The sequence below is a fragment of the Piliocolobus tephrosceles genome, chromosome 6, assembly GCF_002776525.5.
Source record: "Piliocolobus tephrosceles isolate RC106 chromosome 6, ASM277652v3, whole genome shotgun sequence".
NCBI classification, from domain to species: Eukaryota; Metazoa; Chordata; class Mammalia; order Primates; family Cercopithecidae; genus Piliocolobus; species Piliocolobus tephrosceles.
The window spans coordinates 158,231,228-158,255,463 of NC_045439.1; the positions used below are offsets into that span (position 1 = coordinate 158,231,228).

The 24,236-nt window shown below is 43.7% G+C and overlaps 1 protein-coding gene across 3 annotated transcripts in view; it reads left to right on the forward strand.

Moving 5' to 3' along the window:
• The window catches only part of CHRNA7 (cholinergic receptor nicotinic alpha 7 subunit), a 144,836-nt gene that overhangs the window by 77,081 nt on the left and 43,519 nt on the right, over positions 1–24,236 (forward strand). For 2 of the 3 annotated variants that reach the window (XM_023195662.2, XM_023195661.3), the window contains exon 4: positions 5,589–5,698. The exons of the other annotated variant lie outside the window; for it this stretch is intronic. In XM_023195662.2, coding sequence (XP_023051430.1) covers positions 5,589–5,698 — 110 coding nt within the window. The remainder of the gene's footprint in view (positions 1–5,588; positions 5,699–24,236) is intronic. 3 annotated transcript variants of the gene reach the window in all.

Genomic DNA, 24,236 nt, shown 5'->3' on the forward strand with positions numbered 1-24,236 from the left:
CTGGATACTGAAGGCTCTCAGGGCCAGGGTTCTGAGGGGGGAGCAAATATGGGCCAGGGGCGGAGAGCCACAAAAATGGCTCTAGCAATGGGTTTTTCTCCTCCTGAGTTTCATGTTGCTGAATTCCTGTCCTGAAAATCTGAATCCACATAATCTTTTCTCTAGGGTATTTAAACTCGGCAAATGATGCATTTTCTATGCATTAAAAATGGAAAAGGCAGAAAAGTAAAAAAATGAAAAATCTCTCCTTGACCTCCAGTTTGTTGGTTTTGTTCTTCTTTCTCCCAGTTGCTCTTGATTTTGATCATTCAGAAACGTGAGGGAGTAGAAAGAGGCTTGACCTCTCTGTTCACTTCTTCATGTTCCTAGGAGGAAGCAGCCGGTTCCTCTGCAGCCGGTTTTCTGTGCAGATTAGTTTTTATCATTTTGGGAGGCTTGTCGGATGTAATCTGATTTAATCTATGAGAAGAAACGACAGAAGCCATTTCAGTTTCTGAAGAGACTTTTGAACCATCCAGAGACTTACATTTGCTTTTAAAATATCTGTCTTCTCTTATTTTGCAATCGTGACCATTCTTCTGGCATTTGATGTCCCAGCCTTCCTGGGTCATTCTCTGACTTTAACCTCCTAATTCTAATTATGGTACTAATAGCATTCACACCATAGATAAGATTTTAAGCCGTCATTTTTTTAAAATGTTTACCTTTTTAATTTCTGCTTTCATTATCACTTGATCTCTGACACATGGAAATGCCATGCTTCCTGTTCACAGACAAGCCAGCTAGCGGCTTGCTTAGGGCCCTGACAGCATCTCAGGGTGAAGAGCGATGTTTCAATCATTACGTCTCACCAAGAGAAAAAAGTGTCAGGATCAGAGGGGTGGAAAGAAGGCTGCTTTCCTCCTCTGTCAAAATAATAGACGGGAAGAATTTAGAAAAGATAAGTGTTTTCTGACATCAAACGTGCGATGTCTTTTCTAGCACCAACAACCAATTTTCCAGCAGCAACTGGGGGTCCACCAATTCGATTTATTTCTCACACTGTCTACCTAGAATTCACATCAGATCCCACAGGTTAAAGGGCTCAGTCTCACTTCAGATACCAGCTGCAAATGGGGTACTCAGGCTACCCACACGTCTACCAGGTGACTGAAAATTCGAGGGTTCCCATACCCTTCTCTCCCAGGTTCAATAACTTTCTAAGATGGCTCACAGAGCTCAGGAAAATACTTTGCTTATTTAATAAAATTGTATATAATATACAAACCAATATATTTATAAATAAAAATATATCCATTAAATAAATATTTAATATCTACTTCTATAAAATACCCTGGAGAAAAGATTACGTGGATTCAGAGTTTCAGAACAGGAATTCAGTAACATGAAACTCGGGGAGAAAAAAACCCATGACTTAATGTTTATTGGTTTATTCTGAAGGATGCAGCTCAGGAACCACCCAGTGGAAGGCCGCAGAGGGCGGGGCGTGGTGGCTGGAAGGCTGTACGGAGCCGCAGTAACTTCTCCCCAGCGCCACCCTCCCCGCAAGTGGATGTGCTGACCACGAGTGTTTATAACTCTGTCTCCAGCCCCTTTCTCACCCCTCCCCAGCGCTGTGAGTGCAGTAGATGGAAAGCTCCTTCCTCCAGTCACTAGGTGACCAGCCCCCATGAAAGCTATCTAGGTGCCCAACGCTAAGTCACCTCATCAGTGTAAACTCAGGCCTCAGGCACTGTCAGAAGGGGCTCTGTGTGAATCACAAAAGACACTCCTCTCACTCAGGAAATTCCCAGGGCTTTAGAAGCTCTGTGCCGGGAAAACCAAATCTATGTTCTTATTATACCATAATGTATTTTTTTAATGACAGGTAACTTTCCTTTTCCCTCCCTCCCTTGCCCTCTCTCATCCCTTTCCCCTCCTCCGCCCTCCCTCAGTGCCTCCATGCCGCTAGCATCCACACACATTTAGAGTTTCCTGTGGGCTCGAAGCTGTGCAAATGGGGCCCAGGTGCCAGAGCCATGGAATAATTGGGATTCCCACGGTGCCTTTTAGATCAATGGCCCCTTCCTCCCTTCTGTGTCCCCTCACAACTCCACACACTCTTCTTTTGAAGATTTAATGAGAAGGAATCTCACAAAGAGGGAGAGAAGGAAGAGCACACACTCCTCTAAATGTGATGGTCTGGGAGTCTAGGTTCATTGATGCTTCTTTTCAGATCCCCACTCTGTGGAAAACATGCCAGGTGCTGTCTACAAAGATTTTGTCTGTTGCCCCCCGTTCCCGAGGGACCTAGGAACTAAGTGCTTTCAGAGAATAACCTTTTTCTAGAAGTTTATTGTTTATAGGGCCTCATTCCATATCCATTCTTAGGAAACCTTCATCGGAGCCTGTGGGGTCACTGGTGGCCCCCCCCGGGCTCAGGAGTGTGGACTTGGGCTCCAGGGCACACAGCCTGAGGTTCCCTCTCCTCGTTGGCACTCACTCTTCCCCACCTTTGGTTGCAGCTACGTTATGACTGTTATTACAGCTCCCAAGTCCAGCAGGATTTTGTAAAGTGGGGAAATCTCTCTCTTTTCTTACGTCATTCATCACTTGCCTACCAGGGCCATATGACTTTAATCTGCTGCTGCACACATTATCTTATCTCATCCTATGAGGCAGGGTACATACGAGGAAGCTGCAGTTCAGAGACAATGATTTATCTGAACAACCTCGCACGACTAGTCTCTGCCAGAGCCTTGGTACAAACCCAGGTCTGTCTGATTCGGATGCTTTCTGCAGCTCCCCCCACCTTTTCTGCCATTACTGTTACCCGAAAAGCGTCCTGATCCAGACCCCAAGAGAAGGTTCTTGGATCTCATGTGAGAAGGAATTCAGGGCAAGTCTGTAAAGTGAAAGCAGATTTATTAAGAAAGTAGAGGAATGAAAGAACGGCTACTCCATGGAGCAGCCCCGAAGGCTGCTGGTTGCCCATTTTTGTGGTTATTTCGTGACGATGTGCTGAACAAGGGGTGGAGTATTCATGCCTCCCTGTTTTAGACCATATAGGGTAACTTCCCTGATGTTGCCTTGGTATTTCTAAACTGTCACGGAGCTGGTGGGAGTGTAGCTGAGGATGACCAGAGGTCACTCTCGTGGCTGTCTTGGTTTTGGTGGGATTCAGCTGGCTTCTTTACTGCAACCTATTTTATCAGCAAGGTCTTTATGACCCGTATCTTGTGCCGACCTCCTATTTCGTCCCTTGCCTTAGAATGCCTAACCGTCTGGGAACGCAGCCCAGTAGGAGGTTTCAGCCTGTTTTTACCCAGCTCCTGTTTAAGATGGAGTTTCCCTGGTTTAAATGCCTCTGACACAATGGTCAGCCTGGTTTGGGGCAAGGGAAAACAGCAGATGGGCAGCAGCATCAGGGAGACTGAGCCAGCAGAACCAGCTCTGGTAGAGCCCAAAGATCAGTCTGCTTAAAGTCAAATAACACAGGTAAGCCCTGACCCAGTGACTGACTAAAACATCCTAGCTTTCTGAACCCTGGCCTCCTCTTATGAATGGGAGCAGTCATCACACTGACCCCCTCTGAACCATGGTGAGTCTGCACATACACAGGACACTGGGCTAGCATAGAGGCTGTGATCTGGCCAGGGAGGGGATGAGCCCATGGTTCACGCAGTGGGGTGTGTGGAGTGTGGGGAGGCAGTGTGCAACTCTGGCTGTGCCTTGGAAGAGGTCTAGGTTTGACCAACCAGGCACTCCCATTCCCATTCCCATTCCCATTTCCCGTCTCCCCTCCCTCTCTCTCTGGCCGTCATTCAGCAGGCAGGGGAGAAGGGGAGAAGTGCCTTGGTCCACCATGCCCACCGTCCAGGCCTGTTCATGGAACCTTGTGGCCCTGACCTGTGTGGTAATAACGGTGAACCTGACTGGCTTTGTGATAATTAGTGACCAACCCAGAGAAGCATCCCAGGATGAGATGCAAAACTGTGGCACAGAAAGCACAGGTGTTGGCTGTGGAAGGGCCTCATGCCCAGGACAAGGGAGAGAAATGAAGGGAAGCACAGGGCAGAGGTGCCAAGTCGGAGCAAGCTGCAGGAAGCGTGGCTTGGTTGACGCTCAGGCATTCCTGGAAGACAACTAGGACAAGACCCACCCTTCCTGGGTGCGCCCCTCCTGTCCCCTCCCAAACCACTTCCATCTCATTCGTGAGCCCAGCAGGCAGCTGTCGATCCTGAATGCCCCAGATGGTACTTCTGCACATCACCCATTAACACTTCCTCATTCCTGGAGGTCCCTGGCTGCAAAGTGATGTCACTCATCTGGATAGTTCCTCTCCTCTGATGTGGGATTAGATCCAGAGCTGGGACCATCTTTCTGGATGCTGCCCGCCCTCCTCAGAGGATGGTTGGTCTGGGACATGCCGTTTGACTCCCTTGTTGTCAGTATCAGTAGCTCTAGCTCCACAGCCCCTCATCTGCAATTTCCAAATCTCAGCAGCTCGGAAGAAATTTCCCCCTCCTTTGATGTTGTTTTCGTAACTTTGCATCAAACTATTTTGGTCTAAAATCAAATTGAAATCTATGTGCAATTAAGGCATTTATTTGTCTCAGTGCAAACAGGCATGTTTTGCTGCAGAAATTACCATGTGTTTGATTGTGAGGAGTCACCCTGGTCCCAGGTCGGGGTGGTGCATCACATACCTTTCCAGATCTTGGAAAGCCTGAGCTCCAGAGCGTGGGTGGTACCAGAGGGACAGAATACAGGATAATGGTGCAATTATAGGAGCTTCTGAGTTCACACTTGTCAGCACTGAGCCTTCTGCGGGGTGGTGCTAATTATGTGGCAGCTGCAGGTGGGATCCCACCCGAGCATCCTCTGCAGAGCTTGTGGGCTCCAGGAAAGGCTGTTTAGCACCTGATCCTGGGAAGGAGGACCCCAGACATGACAAAAGTCACTAGATAACCTCAATTAAGGCCTGGCCGCGAGCTTGTGTGAGTGCTCCCTGAGTCTTCATCTGCCTGCTTTTGTCCTGACTCTGTGTTTCACCATCAGGGCTCAGGATTTGCATTGTCGGGTGTCAGAAGCACTATCCCTGTGACAAAATGAAAATTCAAATGTGAAAACATTCCTTTAGAAATTCTGAGAGGTTCCCGTGCAACTGCACAGTATTGCTTTATGGAAATAAATATTCCACATTTCTCCAGCCTGGTTCTTATTCCAGTGGGAATAAGTGAATTTCTTTTTTCAAAGTATTCTCACAGTGAAAACTTTGAAGGCAAAACAGTTATTCATTTGGCTAGAAGTAACCCGTCCACTGCAGGAGAAGGCTTGGGGACATGCAGAGGGTTGGAATTAACTTTAATGATACCATCTGAATGTGTTCATGGTGACAGCAGAACCTTAAATGTGAGTTTTATGCTCTTCACAGTCATTTTGGAAGGGATTATTGAATTCCCATTTTCATTATATTTTATAAATAGCAATTCAGTTATAATAAATGTCTGGAATTCTCTTTGGCTTTGCACTTACCTAACAATTGCTTATAAGAAATATTAGTAGCCAAGGAAGTGAAGTGCTGCTAATGTCATTGTGTGTGTCAGTCTTGGACAGATCACTATTTACAGTGGAATGTGTCAGAATATCCAGGGGTGAAGACTGTTCGTTTCCCAGATGGCCAGATTTGGAAACCAGACATTCTTCTCTATAACAGGTAAGTATATTGAGCAAGGAAAAAAATGCTTTTATGCCTGTATACATGTAGCTATCAAGTATATTTGTATATTTCACAGAAATGCTGGATATGTCATCTATGATCTGGGGCCACTGCTGCCTACATGACTTTCTAAGTGGCCAGGCCTTTGAGAAGCAGCTCTGTCCCCCTCAGCCGGCATTCCCTGGTTTGGCATGCACGCTGCACACCCTGGCTAGCCTGCTGCCTGAGATGCTCATGAAGTTGTGTGTTCCCGGGGCCTAGAGTTGTTTCTGTGCATCTTGGCACATGGATTATTCTTGCATAAGGCAGTACCTTTGTTCTCTGAATGGCGGCAGTTATGACCAACAGCAAAAAGTGTTGGCTTACGGGATGCACTGCTGGAGCCCACAGTTAGGACCCACATCCTCATCTGTGTTCCCCATTGTGCATTAGAGAGTTCTGGGGCAGAGATGGCTGCAGGTGAACTTGAGGACTGTCATCTCTAGCTGCATGCGGAAACTTCCCCTGCAGGGTATATTCCTGTGCTCTAGTAGTCTTCCTCCTGAGGTCAGGAAATAAGGGACACATTGGTAAACCAAGGTAGTCTGACTTGCAGAGCAGATGCCTAAAAGGCAATTATTTAGGCAGGGTAAGTTTCTAGAAGCAGTGAAAGTTCTTGTTAAACTGCATAGTCAAATAAGGGATCCCAGAACATTTCTTACTAATAAGGTCGCAGATCTCATAAATAGCATCACAAAAAGCAAGTTGTTTCCTTTGGTCCCTCCTTTGGTCCCAACTGAATGAATAAGGAAGCCCAGGATTTCCTGATGCAGGGAACGGCGTGACCAAATTGCCCTCGATGGTCACTCAGTGATCCTGCTGGACAAGCAATGTGTTGTCCTACGTGGCTACTTCCAGAAGGCTGGGCGATGCCATTTCTTGGACTGACTTTTCATTCTGCCCCTGTCTTTGCTGTTGGGGACCACATTTCACTTGAATCATTGGGCCTGTTTCTAGAAGAGTATCTTCTTCTCATTTGCTGCCACTTTTCTGCTTCTTAAATTAGTTCAGACAACTGAGCTTTGAAAAATGTCTAAAATAGGGGTAAGTGGTCCCCTGTTGATGGATCAAACACGTACCTTTCCATGCCTGGACTTTGGGTCTTCTATTTCTTGGGGGGCTGGCTGTATTAGTTTGTGAGGCTGCTGTAACAAAGTGCTACAGACTCGGAGGCTTAAGCAATAGAAGTTACCCTGTCACAATTGTGGAGGCCAGAAGTCTGAGTGAAGGTGTTGTCAGGGCTGGCTTCTTCTGAGCCTCTCTCCTTGGCTGGTAGATAGCTGCCAGCTCACTGGGTTCACGTGACCTTCCCTCATCCCTGTCTGTGCCCTAGTCTCCTCTTCCTGTAAGCACTCCAGTCAAATTAGAGTAGAGCCCCATGCTCATGACCCCCTTTTCCTTTAATTACCTTTTTAAAGGTTCTGTCTTCAAATAGAGTCGCACTCTGAGGCACCAGGTGTTAGGATTTCAACATGTGAGTTTGAGGGGGATGCAACTCAGTCCGTAATGAGGGCATTGTGTCTGACTTTTTGAGGGCAAAGGGTCAGGTTGAAGAAGTCTAAGTGTTAATTTTAGCTGTAATATTTACAGTCTGTGTAACCTTTGAGTCTCCAATTTCTCCTTTGAAAAGTGGGGGAAGTGCCAGCTTCACAGAGGCTGGAGGATCACTCTGTGGAGGTGTGAGGTGTGCAGCACACTTAGTCGGGCACTCGGAGAAGAGCACACATTCCATAAAGGCAGTTATGTGTTTACAGGCAGAATGATGAGGATTCCTGCTTTTAGGACAAGATGATAATATAACAATGTAGAAGAAAATAATCAATGGTTTTCATTTCTCAATTCAGATTTTTTAAGTTTGAAATCGAGAATACATTTTTTAACATTCAGCCTGGGCAATGTAGTGAGACCCCCATGTCTAACAATAGCAACAACAACAACAGAATTAGCCGGGCATGGTGACCTGCACCTGTGGTACCAGGTACTCAGGAGGTTGAGGTAGAAGGATCCCTTGAGCCCAGCAGTGAGCTTTGATAGTATCACTCATGCCAACCTGGGTGACACAGTTAGGTGCTATCTCCAAATATTTATATATATATATATACACACACACACACACACACATATATATAGAGAGAGAGAGAGAGACAGAGAGAGAGCGCGCGAGCCCTACCATATAATATGTATAATATGTTGGTGGAATCTTGTTAATACGGTTACAGGAGGCAGTTTATATGGCCTATGTGTAGGATCTTTAATTCCAAAATGTAAAATGTTTGGTGATTTCAAATGCTCTGGCTAATGAGGAATTTCCAAGTTGTAATTGAATTTCAAGGAGCAAAGACCTAACAGTCTCTGCCTGACAAATGTTACCAGGATCCAGGCCCTCAGAAACGATGCCCGCCTCCACATGCCTGGCGCAGCTGCCGGTGCAGAACCCCATCGCTTGCACATCTCTTGAGCTCTACTGAAGGGTCCTGCTCGTTCCTCTTTCCCATGGTGGATGTAGACCACATCCGCCAGGCTTCATCACGGAGGATGTAGAGGTTGCTTCATTTTCTGCTTTTGTTTTCCTGAGGAATGGAATGTAGGGCTTTCTTTTTGAAGTAACTGCTAAATATGTGGCCCACAGGTCCACATGAACCCAGTGTGGAATGAATAGATTTCAGAGAATATTTAAGCCACTCATAGACACTTGTCTATTGCTGCAGAACAAACTACTCAGAACTGAGTGACTTGAAGCAAACAACTCAGATTATTCCTTATGATGCTGCTGGCTGTCCAGGAAAAAAGGGGAAATCTGCTCCCATATCTAGGGCAAGAAGGGTGGGAGGGAGGCCACAGGGCACTCTGGGGACACTAGTGATCACAACTGAGGAAGGAAAGCAGTGAAACTGCAAGGGTCAAAGTAAAGCCCCAGGAAACAGAAAGACCAGAAGAGGCGTGCGTGGTGAAGGGGAAGGCACGCTCCGCCGTGTGCCCACTGAAAGGGGCAATGTGGGAGGAGGAGCAGGCAGGAGGAGAGAGCTCCCAGACAAGTCAGATCTTGTCGTCCCTGCCTCCCCTTGCTGTCTGGACACACTGTGCAGCCCCCAGGTATATGCCGACCGGCCCACCCCTGCCCTGTAGCCTCATCCACTCTCCAGCCCTACTGCTTGTCCTTCGGCTCACTGATGCACCGATGCTTCCGGGCAGAGCATTTCTATGAGCTTCTTGCGGGGTGAGGAATGCCCACCCCTTCACTCCCAGTGGGAAAAACCTCCCTGACACCCTCACCCCCACCGAGTTTAGAACACATTGCTCTGTCATGTAGAAAAGGATTCCTGTCCACGATGGCACTTAGAGTTTGCTACCTCTTAGGGGCACCTAGCAGGGCACTTGATACACATTTGTGCAAAGACAAGATGGAGAGGAAGGGAGGGTGCAGGAATTATTAGGAGGAGGAGCGAAGAAGATGGATCAGTGTAATGCAGTGCGGCTAAGAACAGCCAGAGAAGAAAGAAAGGAAAGGAAAGAAATCGTGTAGGCAACCTAGAAAACACTCAGCTGAGACTGAGTCCAAAAATGGACACAGGAAATAGCAAAAATAGGCTTCACTAGTAATATCCTAACCCTCTGATATTCTGTTATTGGGAATTTTGAGAGATACTGAGTTTAATGCTTTCTGCCAGCTTCCAGGCATGGAAAATAATATGTTCTGCTTAGTAGACTCATCTGTTAGTTTATTATTGTCTGAGTGGAGTTGAGGAGCTTTTCCTAAAGGAGGGAGTTAAATGCGTCCTGTGTAAGCCCCGGTTTTGATAGGAGTGTTGATGTAGCTCAGGTGAAGCCTCCCAAACACGTCTGTCCTATTTCTCACTCTATTCTGGTTTGATATTGGAGTCCCCACGTGAGTCACTATTGCTTTTTGAGATATAATGCATTTTCCATGCTTTAAAGTGGCTGGGTCACTGCAAAACAGCCATCTCTGCATCATTTCTGGAATGGGCTGCTGTATTTCCTTGATGGATGGGGAACAAGTTGTGCCGCTGCCAGCCAGCTGGCCAGGTCGCCCTGAGGAGAGGATGGACACGAATAAAAGCGTCTCTGTCTGGTGCTGATCCCAGTCATTTCTTTGTTGCTTTATTTTGCTTTACTTTAAGCCTGCGGCTCAAGGAGTTTTCTGAACACCATCTTGCCTAAAGTGGGTAGCAATTATGGATGGCTTGCCGTGATTTTCCCCTTTGGATGGAATTAAAGGCCTCGCTGGGATCAGCAGTGGGCTTGCAGGACAGTCTGAATGCCGGCACCTCCGCGGATGCACCTGCACCGTGCACAGACAGGCAACTGCCTCATCCTGTCTGGGCTTCTCTGTTTCTGAGTTGCTTGGTCAGAAATTGCTATTGCAATAATGGAAATCTTTTTCAATGAAGATATTTAAAGATGTTTCTGTTGCCTCTGAAAGTTGAGAACAGCACGGGGTATCAGCCATCCTTTTTCACTGAGTGTGCAAAGCTACATTTGTCATCTGCAGGCTTGTGTCTTTCACTCATTTCCCTGACCCTGTGGCTGATAGCAGAGCCTGGGGAGGGGGCTTAGTATGCAGGACACACTTGAGCAGTGTGGCCAAGCCTGGAAGCCTCATAATTGTGCTCATCATTGCGTTGCCAGGCGTCTTAGGGAACCTGGGGGAGCCAACCCAGGACAAGGATTCCTGAGCTTGTAGCTTATTTGGGAAGGATCCTGGGAAGCAGGATGAGGGGAGGGGAGTGAGATAGGGAGGGCAGGCAAGCCGCTGGAGTGAGCATTGAAAAGCAAATCGTACTGCAGGCAACCAGAGCCCATTCCTACTGGGGAGCTCTGGGAGACTGTGTGTAGCACATCTCATCCTTGTTCTGAGGAAACTGGGATGCTTATCTGCCAGCTGCCTTCCATCACAGGCTGAGAGCTGCTGCCAGGGGTGTCAGCTCCCTGGCACCTCTGGCTTGCCTACCCCATGTGTGGATCAAGTGCAGAGCTGCAGATGCTTGCAGTAGGCAGCTGTCAGGGCCTTGGGCACGGGAGAATGATTGTCGACATGGTCTGCTACAGCACAGATGAGCCGTCCACTCAAGTACTAGTTGCTTTCACCCTGCTGTGATTGTAGATCCAATCTCAGCTTCTGGTGGGGAGCATAGCAACAATATGGGTGGAAGGGAAAGAGTCCTAGGACTTGAGGGTCCTAGGGATGAGGGTGTTCTCAGCCAGAGCAGAGGAGGCAGGCAGGTGGCAAATTTCACTGGGCTAAAGAAGAACCCAAGCCTGCATCCCAGCAAGTGGTGCCTGCTCCGCGTGGGCTGCCATGTGTCTATTATGGAATCATGGCAGTGTACACATGGAATGGCATCTCAGGGAGTGAATCTGTGAGTTGTAGTGTTGTCACGGTTAATAGCTTTTGAAATTGTATCCCTCGGTCTAACCAAGGTTGGCGGGCTGGTGCTCAAAGGCTCATAATGCAGTCATGGCCAGGCTCTTGGAGGGCCCAAGGACATCACTGGAAGGTGATATGGTTGCTATAGTTTGAATATTTGTCCTTTACAAATATTTGAGTATCTGTCCTCTCCAAAATTTGTGTTAAAATTTAACCCCCAATATGACAGTATTGAGAGATGGGAACTTTGAAGGGCAGCTGGGTCATGAGGGCTCTGCCCTCATGAATGCTTTAACCTATTCACGGATTAATGGATCAATACGGTATCATGGGGATGGGACTGGTAGCTTGATAAGAAGAGGAAAAGAGGCCTGAGCCAGCACCTTCAGGCCTCTCCCCATGCGATGCCTGGTACCACCTTGGGACTATAGAGAGTCCCCGCCAGCAAGAAGCCCTCACCAGATGCAGTTCCTTGGCCTTGGACTCCCAGCATCCATACTGTAAGAAATGAATTCTTTTCTTTATAAATTACCCAGTTTCAGGCATCCTGTTACAAGCAACAGAAAGCAAACTAAGACAGCAGTAGTTCCAGGTGAGCAGAGGTAATTTTGCTCTGGGGACCTCAGAGGAGGAGTTTTGAGGATGTGCTGTTACAGCTTTCATATTAATCAGATATTCGCACCCGAGCTGGAGGGAGGCTGTTTCCAAATCCTGTGTGCTGGGAAGAGGGGGAGCAGCAGCTTGTTTTCAAGCAGTGAGTGGAGCCAGCCAACCTATGTTTGCATCTTCAAAGTCATCCTCCAAACTGTCCATCTCACCCTCCCCGGTCTCATCATGGTCACTCTTGCTGTTTGTTTTTGATTTGTTCATTCACTCAACCAATATTTAGTGAAGGCTCCCGCAGCATAATCACACACTGTTCTAGGAACTAAGGATTCAGCAGTGATCCAGCCAGACCCAGACCCACCAGAGAAATAGAGATGGGGAAGAGAGGAGGGGGCCATGGGCCAGAGTGTGGGTGCTCCCAGAAAAATTATGCAGGAAAGGGAATAATTGAGGGCTGAGCCAGAGGTCAGGGAGAGACCGGGAGACTGACTAGAGGGCTGCGAAGGAACAGGCCCTGTGATATCAAGCGGAGTGTTCCCGACAGAAGGAACAGTCAGTGCAGGGGCCCTGTCAAGAAGGCTTGTGAAAGACTTTGAAATGCAAAAAAATAGTGAGGGAAGAAAAAATAAAGACGCCTGGGTTCCTGCGGAATACTAGGCACAGTGACAGGCACCTTCCTGGTCATCTGAGTCTGTAGTGGACTGTGCCAGTCGTGGTCTTCAAACTAGTTTTCAACTCTAACTTCTAGAAAACTGATGGCAAAACCAATGATTCTAGTCCACAGAGAAGCAAATGGGTTTTGCTGGTGGACCGATTCCCCTGTCGACAGATTCAGACCAGTGTGCCTGGTTGTCTTTGTATGTGTCTGCTTTTAGGATGCTCTGCAGAATTGGTTTTAACATTTTCCTGGTTCCTTCATTCATTAATGACTTAAGTAGTCTTTGACACATGATCATTTTATATTTGTGCAAGTGTCATGATTTTATCATTTTAAAAATTCATCAATTGCCCTGAGGCAGGAACATGCCATCCAGGTCTGTCCTAGGAGCAAATTTTCAGCTGTTGTGGCTGGAGAGAATTGGTGGGTGGGGAAGGCCAAGGGTCAGAGAGAGAGCCAGAGACATGATGGGGAGTGCTGGGGACCAAGTCGTGGAGGCCTTGGCTTTGACTGTGAGTGAGACAGGAGAGACAGGAGAGGCCCTGATACCTTGGATAGAATTTTTGTTTCAGTTCCTTTTTGCTCTGAAAATTTTAAAACAATATTTATTCATATTCTCCTCTTGACTTGTTAGCTATTGATTCCCATCAGGTGATTTTGTCCAGAAGTTATTCTCTCTTCTTTTCTGCTTGTACACTCCTCCCAGCCTGTGGCAGTGGGCAGGTGTTGCTTTTGTTGTTTCTTCTAGCATCTCAGCAAGAGGAAGGGAGGAAGGGCAAGTGTGTGCGTGGTAAATCAGCCCCTGATGGCCCAGCTGTTTGCCTCGGGCTAACTTGGAGCCCACCTGTTGGCACCAGAGGGAGTGGACTGCTGCTGGCTGACTGTTAATGCTGCCTGCCTCATCCGGTGCCTTCTGAAGGTGCCATGCACTACGTTCAGACTACTTGCCCGCAGTTCCTGGTCTTCAGCACCCTGAAGCCAAGCCCCCTTTACTTGGCACTCGCCTAGTGCCAGCAAATGCTGGCCGGGAAATTGTAGCTTTATGCCTTCTTGCTAGACTTTATGAAGTCTGTTTGAGCATCCACAATTCTCAGGGCGGGAAGCTGGTGCTCAGAGAGGTTCAGCCACTTGCCCAAGGTCAGCCAGCAGGGTCTGCCTGAGTCCATAGTCTGACTCATTACTGGCCAGTCTCTCGTCACATCAGGAAAGAGCTCAGTCTCTTGTGCTTCATTTTCTAAAGTTAAAAAGCAGAGAGATCCCCTCTCCCTCCCTCTGAGCCGGCTCCACTTTCGCATCTGCTGTGGGCTGCTCTGCAGACTCAGCCTTCCGCTTCCTAAAAAGAGTGAGTTTGTTTTTTTTCTGAAGCTGCTGTGGGGTTTTCTGAGTTTTTTTTTTTTTTTTTTCTGAAGCTGCTGTGGGGTTTACTGTCGCTTCTTGACTGGTTTCACTCAGAATCTGACATTTACCTTTTCTTTGACCAAATCCCCTGCCAGCCAGTGTGGGCCACAGAGCAGTGCCACAGCAGAGCATGGAATGACAGAATCCAACTGCTGTGCAAGAGTTTGAGCAGAATTTCAGCAGAGGACAGGTGCTGCGGTGAACGGAAGTTTGTGGGGATAGCGTTGCGTTGAGGTGGCCTGGGTGAGGCTGTCTTCTGGCATGTGGCAGCGGGCCGGTCCACGGGGCAGCTCCCCAACCCCCTGCACCCCAAGGGCCCTGAAGCTTATTGTGCCCAAGGCACGGCTTTTGGAGATGAGCTTATCGATGTTTGTGATGTGGAACACAGAGCCAGCGCGGCTGTAAGGGCTGTGTGATAAATACGTGAGACGGGAATTCGATGGGCCGTTCAGTCTTCGTCATGAGCTGCCTGAGGGAGCAGGGCGGGCAGCCAGGTGAGGGCCAGGGTCCGCCGCCTCCCCGCCCCTTCCCGAGCCTGCTGTGGGTTCCCTGCGCATGTCCACTGCCCACCAGCTGTCTGCACAGGAGGAGATTTACGAAGTCGTGTGTGAGGCATCAGAAGGCAGCTGGGCCTCCCCAGCACGCGAAGACCTCAGTGGTGCAGGGTGTAAGGCCCAAGCTGGATGTGCCCCCTCGCTTCTATCAAAACCTGGAGAAACTGAGGCTTTCCTTGTGGGCCAGGGCCACAGGGTCGGCGGAGCTGTTGCTGTCAGTCGACTGGGTGGTGTTTTCTGGGGACCTACTCTGTGTGAGATACTAGAAGCACCTTCACTGCCCTTGAGGCATGTGTAATCAGTAGCAAATCACTTTACCGTGGGTGGTCTCATCTGATGTAATTTTGTGTCCTTCAGTGAAGTCATCTAAAATTACTCTCTCTGCTTCACAATTGAGGAAATGGTTTCTGAAATTAAATGGCTTGTTGATGCAGTTCTGAGGACTTGACTCCAAACCCTCGTGCCTTTCCCAATCCTTGACAGGCTCTTTGTGGCTGTAAGACAAGGGCACAAAGTGCATCTTGCCGAGCAGAAGATGATGTATGTCAGAGACATGACATCTTAGAAAGATGTGGAAGAGAGAGAGCCTCATCCAGTGGGAGGGCGTGGGCAACTGTTCACGGCAGGGTGGCCATACGTCTTGGTCTGTCTGGGACAGCCCTGGTTTGTGCCTGAGGTCCTGGCACTGCTGTTAATGGTGCCTTTTTTCACTTTTAAGACGGGGCACTTCATGGAAAGACATGTAAGTTAGGTCATATGGCACAGGGCCCTTAGCGGGCAGGGATGGGGAGAGTTCACCTTGGAAGGGACTAAATGTGGCAGGACCCTCAAAGCATGTGCTTGGAATGAAAGGGAGAGGGAAAAGAACAGATATAATCAGGTCAGGGACTAGCTATAATCTAAGGAATCGCGACCAGCCCAGCCGGACTTCTCTGGAAATCTGTCCATGACTCCTGGCCACAGTCGCCTACTCTGGGCTGCTGTGTGCCTTGGAGGACTCTATGTAAACATCACACAATGCTGCAGATGTGAGTTGTTTTTCCTCACTGTCCAGCAAGCTCCTTGGGAGCAACCACGTTCCATTCGCATTTTTAAATCCTCCCAAGTTAGTGTGACAAATAGCACATGGCAAGCAGAACATTGCAGTGGGTGAGGGATTAGTGGGGCTGCTACCCTGTTCCAGGAGGGAGGTGCTGGAGGCCAGAACCTGGAGTAGCACTTGGAACTCAGGCTGTCTGGATCAAGAGAGCCATCTTCCAGCACCCTCAGATTAAAAATAAGTAAGTTCTGATTGTGTGGGGCAGGGAGGTAGGGTATGGGTCCTAGCCCGAGAAGCAAATTAGTCCAGAAATTATTCTCTTTTCTCCTCCACTACCCACACCAATCTATCTTGAGGGATTATCCATTTGAAATGACTCTGGAGATCTTTTCACATTATTTGTGGTCTTTTTTAAATATAGATTTTACATCCTTAACTAATCGCATTTTTGTATTGTTTTCTTTACGGATCCTTTATGGCTTTGGGGTACCAGACCAGGAGACTATCAATTTATTCTAGTATAGTTTCTTCTGATAATTTTTGGTAAACTGAATAGTTTGTTTTTTATTGTGTATGTTTCCCTCCCCCCCAAAATGTTTGTGTATGCTGTGAGGTAAGGGTCTAACTTTACTTTTCTTTAAGGGATAGAAAATAATTCTAACAGCACTTATTGAGCAATACATCTTTCTCGCCGTGGAATTGAAGTGGGATTGTTATAGTCATCTATGCATGTGCCAATATCATACTGAGAGCTGAGCAGGGTGAATAAAAAGAGACATATGTCTTGAATATCTTGCTGCGATTTTAAAACACTGATGATAAAGGCAAAACCCTTATAAGCTCTCAAAGCAAAAAAAAAAAAATCACAGTTGCAAGAAACAGTAACCTAATAGAGGACTATTTTCAAATATTGAAGGGCAATGATTTTTAAAATAAAATATTTTGCTGAACTGAACTTTCTGGGCAAAAATAAAAGCAGTTTTAAGTATGCAAATACTCAAGTATGAAATAATTTACTCAGAGTTGTATTCCAGCAAAATGAGAAGAAACCAAGAACGAGGCAAACCTGGAATATAGTCAGCACTCGTGAGTGATAGAATCACTAAAAGGCATAGTTCAGTCTAATTATTTGATGATGCTGTTAAATGGTTTTTGTTGGCAGGGGACTAAGAAGTAGAAGTAATAGCAGACGTTTGGTGTCAGCCTTCTTTGGTTCATGCATGGTAAAGATAACCCTCGTTAAATGCACAAAATGAAAAGAAGTACAAGTAAATGTATATGTTAAATACTTGAATAGCTATCAGAGTGACAGAAATAATATCATAACTTCCAAACCACTAGACATAAAATAAGGGACCAAAACCTGAAGTTGATACCTGTAATGCAAGAACAGAAAACTGAGAAACAGCGTAAGTATGGGGACTCCCATGGATCCCCGGCATGGGTGTGAACGGTATCTTAAACTGAAGACATTTGAGATTAAACAGGTAGAGAAGCTTTTTCAGAGCTTACTTATCTGACTACAGGCAAAAACTTCGGGGAGTGAGGCTGGCGTAGATCTCCTTTCTAGGGGAGTTTTCACTGACTGGAAAGAAGATGGAAAAGATCAGTCTCACCTGCATAAACAGAACCGTCTCACAGACCTTCTTATCTCCCATTTGCTCCCCTAGAAACCTATTGGTTCTTCTCATAGAAGCCCTTCCTCTCGCCTCTCTTTCCCCTGTGAAGTATATTACCTCATCTTTAGCTGTTTAAAGAGTTACATTTTTCTTTGTGCCCCCGTGCACATGTAGGCATAAAAGTCAGTTTTCTGTGGCTCATCTGTCTTTTGTCAGTTTAATTCCTAAGCCCCCCACTCCCCAAAAGAATCTATAAGGGTAGAGGAAGAGTGTTTCTTCTGTAACATGAGAAAATCTGGCCAAAAAAAAAAAAAAAGCCTACAAAAAAACAGAAAACAAACCTACTAGCAGAAACAAGTTAAAACAATCACTAATCAAAATTCAAATGGGTTTAAATGCCATAACAGTTCTCCAACCAAAACAGACTCCTACATTGATTTCAAAAAATCAAAATCCGACTATATTGTATATACGGAAGATAAATGTTAATCAAATAATCCATAAGATTGAAATTAAAAGGATTGAAAAACCATGTCTGCCAAATGCCATAGGAAGAAACAGATTTAGCACTGTTCTTATTTCACAAATATAGATGAAAGACAAAATACGTAAAAAGGGACAAAATGAATATTTTATGTTGATTAATGGGAAATTTATTGAGAAAAAGTGCTCATGAATAATTATGTTGCAGTGTGACTGCAAAAAATACAATCAATGCTGATGAAAGTCAAAGGAGAAATTAGCAAAAACCAGAATCTCAAGAAAGGTAAGTATGCCTTTCTAGATGGAATGAAATAAAACAGTTGATAAAACTAACCCAGAAGATGTATAGAAAGATTTGTATCTAACAAATATTTCCCAAAAGTAATAATAATCACAAAAAATAAACTAAGACTAGAAGAAAATTCATAAGCAGATAAATAATACTCAGAAGAAAACTAGCAAACAAAGCTGACTGTTGAAAAGTCAGGTGAATCCACCTCAAAGTCAGAGATAAGGCAAAGATGAGGAATGTTAGGGACTGAATGATTGTGTCCCCTCAAAAATTAGTGTGTTGAAATCCTAACCCCCAAGGCAATGGAGTTAGAAGGTGGGGCCTCTAGGAGGGGATTGGGTCATAAAGGTGGAGTTTCATGAATGGGATTAGTGTCCTTATAAGGAGAGACACAAGGGCTTTCTTTCTGTCTCTGCTTATTGGGCCATCTGAGGACACAAGGAGAAGATGTGTATCTGCAAACCAGGACAGTTGCCCTCCCTAGACATCAAATCTGTGGGTGCTTTGATCTTGGACTTACAGGCTCCAGAACCGTGGAAGATAAATGTATGTTATTTAACCCCCTGATCTGTGATAGTCTGTTATAGCGGCCAGAACTGACTAAGACAACAGCTATCACTGCTTTCAACTGCCTGGTGGATGCCCTAGCCGGAGCCCTATGACAGCAAGTTAAAAAAAGATATCTAAATATTACAAGGAAGAAAAAACACTATCATTACTTCCAGTTGATTATTCACCTAAAGGCAGACGCAGCTGACAAACTTGGAACTAATAAAAGATTTAAGAAAGAAGACAATAGCTGAGCTAGGCGTCCGTGAAGAACAGTGAAGTGAAATGGAAAGAAAAGACCTCATTTACACTCATGATGATAACCATAAAATACCAAAGAATAAACCTGGTACAGATGCACCAAACCGTTGTGAGGAAAACGATAAAAATTTACCAAAGCACCTGAAAGAGTGAAAGAACCAGGAAGCAGCACATAGGGTCAGCTAGCTGTCCTCCTCCTGCAGCTGGGCCATGTGTTGGATGCCTGGAGTAGCAGCGAGGTTGGAACTGCTCTGCCCAGGCTGTCTAGGAGACTGCAGAGACGCTCCACTGCAGTCTTCCTGGGGTCAACAGGGGGCAATTGGGAAGAGCTTTGAAAACTCTCGGGCTGCTCAAGGAGTTCTTAGATAGTGCTTTGGGCTCCATGTAGGGGATGTAGATCCTGCTTGCCCGGTTAACTCTTCTGATTCAATGTTCCAACATCTGCTCTGGCTAAGAAGCTGCCGAGTGATTGTTAACAATGGAAACTGCATCTTTGCCTCCTCAGGGTCTGATACAGCAGGTGTGGAGTACAGCTCAGGCATCGGTCACACGTGGTCCCCCTGGGTCACTTGTGAAAGACTCTGTCCTGCTGGGCATGAATGCCAGCTTGCATTCCTTTAATTAAATGGAAACTGGGAGGTATCTGGTGGATAGAAGTCATGAATTTCAGCCCATATGCTTACTTCAATTACATGCTTGTCTCCATCCTGCTGTCCAGAGAAAACCAACTGAATGATGAATGGCGCTCTCACCATTGGTGGCTGATGGCAAAACACAACAAAACAAAACAAAAAGATCCGGAACTTGATTTTGACAGTATGAATGCTTCTGCCTGATACCTAGTTTGTGCTGCTCATTTTCCCAGGGATGCTTTAATGCTAGAGAACTTTAGTGAATCACTACAGAATTCTTTATGCATTTTGTAATGAATAGGCAAAATATGTTGTGCTGTAACATAGCTCCTTTGATGTTCTTAGTAAGCGGAACATAGTATGGATTCCACTTTATTGACTTCCAGATGGTGCCTCTAAAGGTTATAACTATGAGCTAGTTAAATGTTTTGTCCCTACCAGTGGGTTCATGGCTTCATAAAGACCTGTGGTAGGTAGCATCTGAGTTTGTAGTTTGCATTTATTTCTGACTTTTAAGTCTACGTTGATACAATCTCTTTATCTTGGCTTTGTTGAACTCTGCCTCATTTATTATGAAAACCGCTTCAGGTTGAGGGCAAGGCAAAGAAAGAAGCCTTCGTCTTTCAAAAGAACGAGATGGATAGCCATGACATAGTCAAATTGCTTAATTTCTGTTCCTTTTCCCTAAGCTACTAAATTTCGTTTTATTTATCTTCCTTCAGTCCATCTACTTAATATATTTTGTGTGGTTATGCTGACTGCATTTTTCAGTCATCATATTTTCCATGGGTTTTTCTAATCATCATTTTAGTAGTGTCATAATTCATAGAGATGAAACTTTCTAGTTCACCATTGTTGGATTTAGTACGTTTCTAAATTGTAAGTTTTATTTTGAAACATTAATAATTATAGGTCTCAAGAAATGGAAAAAAATTACGGGGAGGTACATTTTCGTATTCCTCTTAATATTCCCCCGCAGAAACACCTTAAATAACTCTGCATCTTTACCTCCTAAATTACCAAATTACCTACCAAATTAACATTGGTATACTCTATAAAGTTTATTCAGATTTCACCAGTTTTACATTCATGCATTTTTGTGTGTGTGTATAATTCTAAGCAGTTTTGTCACATGTATTGATTCATGTAACCACCAACAAATTAAGATAAAGTACTGTTCCTCGACTGTAGGTCTCTTGCACTATCCCTTTATAGCCACATCCCCCTTGTCCCTAACTCCTGGCAAATACTAATCCATCTCTGTCATTGTGGCATTTCAAGAATATTATATATGTAGACGAATATAGTTTGTAACCTTTTGAGATTGGCTGAAGAGTGGTCCGTGGTATGGATGTGCCACAATTTGTGTAACTGTTAATCCATTAAGAGACATTTGAGATGTTTTCAGTGTTTGGCTATTGCAGTCATAGCTTCTATAACATCCATGTCCATGTTTGTTTGTTTTTGAAGATGTTTCCATTCGTCTGGTATAAATTACATAAGCATGCAATTGTTAGGTTGTATAATAAGCAGATGCTTCGTTTTATAAGAAACTGCCATACTATTTTCCAGAGTGGCCGTTCCCACCAGAAGTGATCAAGGTATTCCGCATCCTCCCCAGAATTTGGTGTTATTGCTATTTTTTATTTTAGCCATGCTAGTAGGTATGTAGTGATAACCCATTGTGTTTTTAATTTACGTTCTCCTAGTGGCTAATGATGTGCAACATCTTACCATGTGTTGGTTTGTCACCTGTATATCCTCTTTGTTGAAATCTATGTTCATGTCTTTTTGCCCATTTTCTAGTTAGATTGTGTGGGGTTTTGTTTATTTTTACTCTTGAGATTTAAGAGTTCTTTATTCTAGATATGCCTTTTGTCAGATATGTGTTTTGAAAATATAGTTTGTCTTTCTGTAGTTTGTCTTTCTGTAGTTTATCTCTTCTTCTTCTTCACAGAGTAAACTTGTTCTTTTTAAAAATTATAGTGAAGTTGTTTATCAAATTTTATTTGATGGATTGTGATTTTGATGTCAACTCTTAGAACTCATAGCCTAGAGGCCTGAAGATTTCCTCCTATGTTTTGTTCTAAAAGTTTCACATTTTTAAGTATTACATTTAAGTCTGTCATTTATTTTAAGTTGATGTCAATTTTGGTATGATATCTGAGATTTACATCAAAGTTTATCCTTTTGCCTGTGGATTTTCAGTTATCCCAGCTCCACTCATTGAGAAGACTATATTCCTCCTCTGAATTGCTTTGAAAAAAATCAGTGGGGTGTATTTGTGTGGGTCTACTATTGGGTTCTCAATTCTGTTTTATTAATCCAGATCTCTCTCCATTATACTCTTTTGCTTTCATTGTATAGTAAGGCTTAACATTAAATAGAGTGCTTCTTCCCATTTTATTGTTCTTTTTCAAAATTGTTTTAGCTATTTTAGTTTATTTGTTTATATAAATTCCAGACTGACTTTGTGTATCCATATGTACAAAGCTCTTGCTGGATTTTTAATGGGAATTTTGTTGAACCTACAGGTTCTCATAGGGACAATTATGTGGAATCTTCCAATCCATAATCATGGTATGTCCCTCTTATGTCAATCTTCTATGATTTTTCCATCAGTATTTTGTAGTTTTCAGCATGTAAGATTTATGCTTGTTTTGTTAAATTTATATTTGTTTCATTTTTGACCAGTTGTAAATGATACTGCATTTTCAGTATCCACGTTTATTGTTAGTATAGCAATTAATTATTTTATGTTGATCTTGTATTTCTGACCTTGCTGAACTTACTCATTAGATCCATCAGTTTTGTTTTTGTTTTTTTAATTGTTTTTGTTTTGAGATTCCTTTGGATTTTCCACATAGACCCTCATGTCACCTGAAAATAGGCACTTTTTTTTATTCCTTTCTGATTTCTAGGCCTCTTACTTCCTTTACTTTCCTGGTTAGGATTTCTAGTATTATGCTGAATTAGAATGTTAAAAGTGAACAACTTTATCTTGTTTCTGATCTTATGGGGGAAAGTATCCAGTCTTTGACTATTAAGTATGATGCTAGCTGTAGGTTTTTGTCAAATTTCTTTTATCAGGATGAGGAAGTTCCTCTCTCTTCCACTTTTCTGAGACTTTTTATTATGGATGAGTGTTGAGTGTTATTACTTGTTTCTTCTGCATCAATTGATGTAATCATGTGATTTTTCTTCCTTGGCTTCTTAATATGGTAGATTACATTGATCAGTTTTCAATTACTGAACTAGTTTTACACTCATGGAACAAACTCTGCTTGGTCATATGTGTAATTCCTTATATATGCTTCTAAGTTGTATTGCCAATATTTTTTGAGTGGTTTATGTATATTTATGAGAGAATGTGGTCTGTAGTTTTTGTTTTTGCATTTTATAATTTTTTTTCTACTGTCTTTGTCTAGTTTTGGTTATGAGGTTAATAAAATCCTCTAAGTGTTTTATCCTTCTTTATTTACTGGGAGACAGTTATAGAATTGGCATTAATTCTTCCTTAAATATTTGTTAAAATTCCCCAGCGAAGCCATTCAGGATCTGGAGATATCTTTTTTAAAAACATTTAAAATTATGGACTCAATGTGTTTAATTGTTTTCGGGATCTTCAGCTTATTTCTAGCCTATTGGTTGAGTTTTGGTAGTTTGTGCTTTTCAAGTAATTGGTGCATGTCATTTAAGTTGCTAACTGTATGTGTTAATTTCTATGTAAAGAGTTGTTCATAGCTTTCCTCATCATTCTTTTGATGTCTGCAGTGTCTGTGTAGTGACACATGGGATACATTCCTCATATTAGTTTGTCAATTTTATTGATATTTTCAAAGAAGCAGATTTTCATTTCATTGATTTTTTTTTCTTTTTTTTTCCTCTTCTCCATGTCAGTGATTTTATACTTTTGTATTTATTATTTACTTCCTTCTACTTGTGGGGCTTGCCTCTCTTTTCTGGTTTCTTACTGAGTGAGCATAGATACAGACTTGAATATTTTTCTCTTTCTTAAAATAAGCAGTACTATAAATTTATTCTCAGCACTACCAGCATGTCATACATATTGATACATTGTATTTTTATTCAGTTCAGTGTATTTTTTTTTCCATTTCCTTGAGACTTTCTCTTTGACTCATGGATTATTTAGCAATTTGGCATTCAGTTTCCAAGTGTTTGGAGATTTTCTTGTCATCTTAATGCTATTCATGTCTAGTTTGATTGCATTGTGGGCAAATATCATACTTTGTGTGGTTTCACTTCTTTTAAATGTATTGAGGTTTTTCTTAGGCTCAGGATATGGTCTATCTTGGTATATGCTCCATGAGTACTTGTTGGTAGACAGTTTCCTAAATGCCAGTTAAGTCCTGATGTTTGATGGTGTAAGTTCTTTTATATCCTTGCTGATTTTCTGTCTAGTTGTCCTGTCATGAATTATTGAGAGAGGAGTGTTGAAATCTCCAAATAGAGTTATGAACTTGTCTATATCTTTTGAAAATTTCCATCAGTTTTGGGGTCACGTATTTTGAAGCTTCCTTGTTTGAGAAAGGATTTATGATTGCTGCGTCTTCTTGGTAGATTGAGCTTTTATCATTATGTAAATTTACATCTGTCTTTAATAATTTTCTTTTCTCTAAGATCTTCTTTATCTGATAATAATATAGTTACTCTTGTGTTTTTTGAGTAATGTTTGCAGGGTGTGTGTGTCTTTGTGATATATATATACATATATACTTCGTTGTTTCTTTTTCCTGCCTTTCTATGGTGTACTTAACATTTTTTGAGAATTTCTTTTTTATTCATAGTGTTTTTGAGTATGTCTCTTTGTACACCTATTTCATGGTTTCATGGTTGCTCTAGATATTACATTTTATATATGTAACTTATTACATTACTGACTACTGGTATAAACATCTTTTCTTTTTTTTTTTTTTTTGAGACAGAGTCTCGCTGTGTTGCCCAGGCTGGAGTGCAGTGGCGCAGTGTCGGCTCATTGCAAGCTCCGCCTCCCAGGTT